The sequence below is a fragment of the Salmo salar genome, chromosome ssa17 (assembly GCF_905237065.1).
Source record: "Salmo salar chromosome ssa17, Ssal_v3.1, whole genome shotgun sequence".
Taxonomy (NCBI): domain Eukaryota; kingdom Metazoa; phylum Chordata; class Actinopteri; order Salmoniformes; family Salmonidae; genus Salmo; species Salmo salar.
This window is the reverse complement of record NC_059458.1, coordinates 81355904-81363403: the sequence shown is the minus strand read 5'-3', so window position 1 is coordinate 81363403 and position 7500 is coordinate 81355904. Positions and strand designations below refer to the sequence as shown.

General features: G+C 47.8%; 1 protein-coding gene across 6 annotated transcripts in view; it reads right to left on the bottom strand.

The window, feature by feature from the left end:
- The window catches only part of LOC106598947 (receptor-type tyrosine-protein phosphatase R), a 117692-nt gene that overhangs the window by 26912 nt on the left and 83280 nt on the right, over positions 1 to 7500 (bottom strand). For all 6 annotated transcript variants that reach the window (XR_006760200.1, XM_045700224.1, XM_045700225.1 and 3 more), the window contains 3 exons: positions 7434 to 7500; positions 989 to 1138; positions 250 to 476 (listed from right to left, as the gene is read on the bottom strand). The exon at positions 7434 to 7500 is cut by the window's right edge and continues 44 nt beyond it. Coding sequence is in view for 5 of the 6 variants with exons in the window: in XM_045700224.1 (XP_045556180.1) it covers positions 250 to 476; positions 989 to 1138; positions 7434 to 7500 (444 nt within the window). In the remaining variant the exon portion in view is untranslated. The remainder of the gene's footprint in view (positions 1 to 249; positions 477 to 988; positions 1139 to 7433) is intronic.

Here is a 7500-nt window from a genome sequence, read left to right as displayed (position 1 = left end):
GACCCTCCAGCTCTGGGACAATCAGGCTTTAGACTACTAGAAAGTGGTTAAATGGTTTCAGTCTTTCAACCCAGAAGCATTGTGAGATGATTTAGTGGACAACTGAACCCCCACCACTCATGCTTCTTTTTTTGAGGAGACAAGAACCAGTATTGTCCTTGGCCTTTAATACAGAACGCTCATGGGTTTGGTCCAACACAGATGAACATTGAGTGTCCATATTTAATATCACCACCAGTATCCACTCACCTCTCCTGTAGACACGCGGCAGCCTTCATCCTGAAGGGAGAGGGGCTGGCTGACAGGCAGGGTTTCTGGTGGGCTGGGGGGAGCTGTGGAGGACCACAGCTGGAGCTGGAGACAGGGATGGGGACAGGGGTGGTGGGTGGAGGACAGCAGGCTCTGGGTGGAGGTATGGATGTGGGTATACAAGGTGGTGCTGGCTCTGCTTGGACCATGCTGCTAGAGAAGGGGACCTGGGGATTGATAACAAGATAGGTTAGCTTCAGACACATCTTTATTAAAGATAAAACCAGGGCCTGTATTCACAAAGCATCTCAGAGTAGAAAGAAATATGTTTTGTCACATACACCGGATAGGTGCAGTGAAATGTGTTGTTTTACAGACTCAGTGCCGCACTCCTGAAGTGCCTTGGCACATCAACAGATGTTTCACCTTGTCAGTTGTCAGTTGTCAGGAATTCTAACCAGCGAGCTTTTGGTTACTGGTCCACTGCTCTAACTGCTAGACTACCTGCTGCCCTGTAAGAGTGCTGATCTTGGATCAGTTTGGTCTTTTAGGTCATATTGAATAAGATGATATAGTCAGGCAGGACCTGATCCTAGATCAGCACTCTTACTCTGAGATACTTTATGAATCCAGGTGTATTACACATAACATTATGGTACTGTAGTACATCATGCTACAACTTGGGGGTTCAAATATGTGTTGCATTGTGGGAATTGTAGTTAATCTGGCTCCAACCTACCTGGGGCTGGGTCTGGGCTCCGACGGCGTGCAGCGGGACCGGGGGTAGGACGGTGACAGGGGTCAGGTGAAGGTTGCGGCTGGGGAACACGGGCTGCTCTTTGATCTGCCTGTCAGAATACTCAACCTTCTCCTTTAGACGGTAGAGGACCTGAGAGAGAGGAGAGGAGAGGAGAGGAGAGAGGAGAGAGGAGAGGAGAGGAGAGGAGAGGAGAGGAGAGGAGAGGAGAGGGAGAGGAGAGGAGAGGAGAGGAGAGGAGAGGAGAGGAGAGGAGAGGAGAGGAGAGGAGAGGAGAGGGAGAGGAGAGGAGAGGAGAGGAGAGGGTGTAGAGGACAGGAGAGGAGAGGAGAGGAGAGGAGAGGAGAGGAGAGGAGAGGAGAGGGTTTCGAAGAGAGGAGAGGAGAGGAGGGGGTGTAGAGGAGAGGGTGTAGAAGAGAGGAGAGGGTGTAGAGGAGAGGGTGTAGAAGAGAGGAGAGGAGAGGAGGGGGTGTAGAGGAGAGGAGAGGGTGTAGAGGAGAGGAGGAAGTGTAGAGGAGAGGGTGTAGAAGAGAGGAGATGAGAGGAGGGGGTGTAGAGGAGAGGAGAGGGTGTAGAAGAGAGGAGAGGGTGTAGAAGAGAGGGTGCAGAGGGTGTAGAGGAGAGGAGAGGAGAGAGGAGAGGGTGTAGAGGAGAGGTGAGGGTTTAGAGGAGAGGAGAGGGTGTAGAGGACAGGAGAGGAGAGGAGAGGAGAGGAGAGGAGAGGAGAGGAGAGGAGAGGAGAGGAGAGGAGAGGAGAGGAGAGGAGAGGAGAGGAGAGGAGAGGAGAGGAGAGGAGAGGAGAGGAGGGGGTGTAGAGGAGAGGGTTTAGAAGAGAGGAGAGGAGAGGAGGGGGTGTAGAGGAGAGGAGAGGGTATAGAAGAGAGGAGAGGGTGTAGAGGAGAGGGTGTAGAAGAGAGGGGAGGAGAGGAGAGGAGAGGAGGGGGTGTAGAGGAGAGGAGAGGTTGTAGAGGAGAGGAGGGGGTGTAGAGGAGAGGGTGTAGAAGAGAGGAGAGGAGAGGAGGGGGGTGTAGAGGAGAGGAGAGGGTGTAGAAGAGAGGAGAGGGTGTAGAAGAGAGGAGAGGGTGTAGAAGAGAGGGCGCAGAGGGTGCAGAGGGTGGAGAGGAGAGGAGAGGAGAGGAGAGGAGAGGAGAGGAGAGGAGAGGAGAGGAGAGGAGAGGAGAGGAGAGGAGAGGAGAGGAGAGGAGAGGAGAGGAGAGCTTTGATTGCTATATGAATGAAAGAGCAGTTCACAGCAAACCTTATGGACATCACAACACTTCCTCATTCTTTCTTTGTGTTGTCAGTCACCTCAGGTGTCCTGCCTGCTTACAATGAGTCTCCACTGGTCTCATTTCCAGGTGATTAGCGTTACGGCAGAGCTAATTTTGGAGTTCTAATGTCACTGAGGCCCTGAGGTTGCATGACCTCAGAGGACCCGCCAGCCACAGAGAGAGAGAGCAGTGAGACCTGGATGTGCCTGGATGTGAAACATAGTTCTGTTGGAGATGGCTGAGTGATATAGTGAACAACATGTACAACAACATGGGAGATGGCTGAGTGATATAGTGTACAACATGTACAACAACATGGGAGATGGCTGAGTGATATAGTGTACAACAACATGGGAGATGGCTGAATGATATAGTGTACAACAACATGGGAGATGGCTGAATGATATAGTGTACAACAACATGGGAGATGGCTGAGTGATATAGTGTACAACAACATGGGAGATGGCTGAGTGATATAGTGTACAGCGACATGGGAGATGGCTGAGTGATATAGTGTACAACAACATGGGAGATGGCTGAGTGATTTGTGTACAACAACATGGGAGATGGCTGAGTGATCTAGTATACAACAACATGGGAGATGGCTGAGTGATCTAGTATACAACAACATGGGAGATGGCTGAGTGATATAGTGTACAACAACATGGGAGATGGCTGAGTGATCTAGTATACAACAACATGGGAGATGGCTGAGTGATATAGTATACAACAACATGGGAGATGGCTGAGTGATATAGTATACAACAACATGGGAGATGGCTGAGTGATCTAGTATACAACAACATGGGAGATGGCTGAGTGATATAGTATACAACAACATGGGAGATGGCTGAGTGATCTAGTATACAACAACATGGGAGATGGCTGAGTGATCTAGTATACAACAACATGGGAGATGGCTGAGTGATCTAGTATACAACAACATGGGAGATGGCTGAGTGATCTAGTATACAACAACATGGGAGATGGCTGAGTGATCTAGTATACAACAACATGGGAGATGGCTGAGTGATATAGTATACAACAACATGGGAGATGGCTGAGTGATCTAGTATACAACAACATGGGAGATGGCTGAGTGATCTAGTATACAACAACATGGGAGATGTCGCCCTCCTGTGGAATCCAGTAATGTTGCACGTCCTCTTTGAGCTCATAACAGTTTAGTAACAACAGCTAATGCATGGAATGAATTGTAGGCATACCAAGCAAAATGTAAACACAGGACAGCATAACTAAATAAATAAAGGTTACAGAAATACACAGAAATACCCCTGTAAGACATGCAAAAGCCTACTTCCTGCTAAATAAAAGTTACAGAAATACCCCTGTAAGACATGCAAAAGCCCACTTCCTGTGCATTAGCATGTTGTTCCTGTTAGGAAGAACAGATAACAACCTGAACTAGGAACTAGGGGTCATATCCTGGCTGTGTCCTAAGGGCCCTGGTCTAAAGTAGTGCACTATATAGGGAATAGAGCTCTGGTCTAAAGTAGTGCACTATATAGGGAATAGGGCTGGTCTAAAGTAGTGCACTATATAGGGAATAGGGCTCTGGTCAACAGTAGTGCCTATATAGGGAATAGAGCTCTGGTCAACAGTATAGTACTATATAGGGAATAGGGCTCTGGTCTAAAGTAGTGCACTATATAGGGAATAGGGCTCTGGTCTAAAGTAGTGCACTATATAGGGAATAGGGCTCTGGTCTAAAGTAGTGCACTATATAGGGAATAGGGCTCTGGTCTAAAGTAGTGCACTATATAGGGAATAGGGCTCTGGTCTAAAGTAGTGCACTATATAGGGAATAGGGCTCTGGTCAACAGTAGTGCCTATATAGGGAATAGAGCTCTGGTCAACAGTATAGTACTATATAGGGAATAATGTGCTATTTGGGATCCACACAGGATGTGACCACTGGTTACAGGATGTGACCCCTGGTTACAGGAGGTGACCATCGGTTACAGGATGTGACCCCTGGTTACAGGATGTGACCCCTGGTTACAGGATGTGACCCCTGGTTACAGGATGTGACCATTGGTTACAGGATGTGACCCCTGGTTACAGGATGTGACCCCTGGTTACAGAATGTGACCCCTGGTTACAGGATGTGACCATTGGTTACAGGATGTGACCATTGGTTACAGGATGTGACCCCTGGTTACAGGATGTGACCCCTGGTTACAGGATGTGACCCCTGGTTACAGGATGTGACCCCTGGTTACAGGATGTGACCCCTGGTTACAGAATGTGACCCCTGGTTACTGTTTGTTTTGACATGATGGACCCACTAACTGACCACATTTCTATTTGGGACACAGCCCTTGTGACCGCTGAACTCTATTAAGTGACACAGCTTTAGGGTTTTAACTGGCTAATCATCCTCAGGCTATTGACCAACCACAGCATCTATCCCAGGGGCTATCAGAGGTCTGATGATGTCATGAGCTTACTAACTGATGACCTCATGTCCCGCCCACTTCACCCTTCAGCCAATCGGAGTGCTCTGGGATCATGTGTCAGAGTGGGAGAAAGCCTTCAAATCCTTGACCACAGGTGGTCACAGCTGATCTCTTCAAATCTTCTACAGATCCTCTCTGAGACACACACACACACACACACACACACACACACACACACACACACACACACACACACACACACACACACACACACACACACACACAGACAGCCACGCACAGATCCCATTCACAAAGACATCACCTTTCACAAACAACCTACTGTATCTTCACAGAGGATGCTGACTGACTGTTGCTATGTGTTGATATGAGAGGATGTTGACTGACTGTTGCTATGTGTTGATATGAGAGGATGTCGACTGACTGTTGCTATGTGTTGATATGAGAGGATGTCGACTGACTGTTGCTATGTGTTGACAGGAGAGGATGTTGACTGACTGTTGCTATGTGTTGACAGGATAGGAATTCTGACTGACTGTTGCTATGTGTTGATATGAGAGGATGTTGACTGACTGTTGCTATGTGTTGATATGAGAGGATGTTGACTGACTGTTGCTATGTGTTGATATGAGAGGATGTCGACTGACTGTTGCTATGTGTTGACAGGAGAGGATGTTGACTGACTGTTGCTATGTGTTGACAGGATAGGAATTCTGACTGACTGTTGCTATGTGTTGATATGAGAGGATGTTGACTGACTGTTGCTATGTGTTGATATGAGAGGATGTTGACTGACTGTTGCTATGTGTTGATATGAGAGGATGTCGACTGACTGTTGCTATGTGTTGATATGAGAGGATGTCGACTGACTGTTGCTATGTGTTGACAGGAGAGGATGTTGACTGACTGTTGCTATGTGTTGACAGGATAGGAATTCTGACTGACTGTTGCTATGTGTTGATATGAGAGGATGTTGACTGACTGTTGCTATGTGTTGATATGAGAGGATGTTGACTGACTGTTGCTATGTGTTGATATGAGAGGATGTCGACTGACTGTTGCTATGTGTTGACAGGAGAGGATGTTGACTGACTGTTGCTATGTGTTGACAGGATAGGAATTCTGACTGACTGTTGCTATGTGTTGACAGGAGAGGATGTTGACTGACTGTTGCTATGTGTTGATATGAGAGGATGTTGACTGACTGTTGCTATGTGTTGATATGAGAGGATGTCGACTGACTGTTGCTATGTGTTGACAGGAGAGGATGTTGACTGACTGTTGCTATGTGTTGACAGGAGAGGGTGCTGACTGACTGTTGCTATGTGTTGACAGGAGAGGATGTTGACTGACTGTTGCTATGTGTTGACAGGAGAGGATGTTGACTGACTGTTGCTATGTGTTGACAGGAGAGGGTGTTAGCTTTAGTTCTGTGCTAGCGATAGAGGTTATTGACACAGAGTCACATGGAGTCAGTCACCCTATAATAAACTACCTCAGATATCCTGAGATCTCTGCCTCTTTGGCTGAGTGGAACTAATTCATCATTCTTGTCAAACAGCTTAAGCAGCAGTGTTTCTGTGTGTGTGTGTGTTTGTGTGTGTGTGTGTGCGTGTGTGCGTGCGTGTGTGCGTGTGCGTATTTGTGTGTGCGTGATTGTGTGCGTGTGTGCGCGTGTGCGTACGTGTGTGCGTGCGTGCGTGTGTGTGTGTGCAACAAGATCTCACGGTTTGACCCAATTATGACGTTTGTCCACATTTCTCCAAACGTCTAATTTGGAGGTGTTTTGGACACCCTGGATTACTCCACTGCTGTGGCCGACGTCTCGCAGCTGGTTAAGTTTAGACAATAAGTGTGGATGGTTTAGTTAAGAGTTAAGGTTTGGGGTCAAAACAAACAAATAAAAAAGACGGCTGGGATTGATCTACCCTCGGAGGCGGAGCTTGCGGCTTACGACAACCCACCATCCCCGCCCACAACGCCGTAACAAAGCCCAACCCTACTGGATGGTAATAGCTCTAACAGTGTCCCCGAGTCTCATCTCAAAACGTTCCTGGACGGACGTCGGATTTCGAAGTGGATTTTGAGCAACCTGGCTGGTGTGTGCATCATGCGTGTGTGTGTTATGTGTGTGTGAATGTGTGCGTGTGAGAGAGAGAAAAAGGCACTAACAGCAGGGTGCTAATGAGGGGAAAGGTATTCAGGGGGAGAATCTCAATTGCATACTCCTCACATCCTCTCTCCTCTCTCCTCGCCTCCTTCTCAAAACCCATCGGAGGAAAGGTCAGAGGGGAGGGACCTCTGGATATCTCATCCAATGGGTTTTGAGAAGGCGAGGAGAGAGGAGAGAGGAAACACGAGGAGTATGCAATTGAGATTCTCAACCTGTCACAGTCCAGCGCATGACTCCAGTGTGAAGTGTTCTAGAAGCCAAGCAGCCAGGCCTTCTAGTGGAATCACCACTACTGAGCATGGCTCACCTGCTTAAATAACTATGTGACTCAGTGGTGTGTGTGTGTGTGTTTACATATTTACATGTTTGTGTGTGTGTGTGTGTGTGTGTGTGTGTGTGTGTGTGTGTGTGTGTGTGTGTGTGTGTGTGTGTGTGTGTGTGTGTGTGTGTGTGTGTGTGTGTGTGTGTGTGTGTGTTTTCGTGTATGTGTGTGTTTACGTGTGTGTGTGTAACAGATGTGAAAGGCCTAAATATAGGCTACTTACCATCAAACAGGTGGTGATGATGATGAAGATGGTGAGGAAGATGATCGCAGCAAAGAATCCCTCTTTA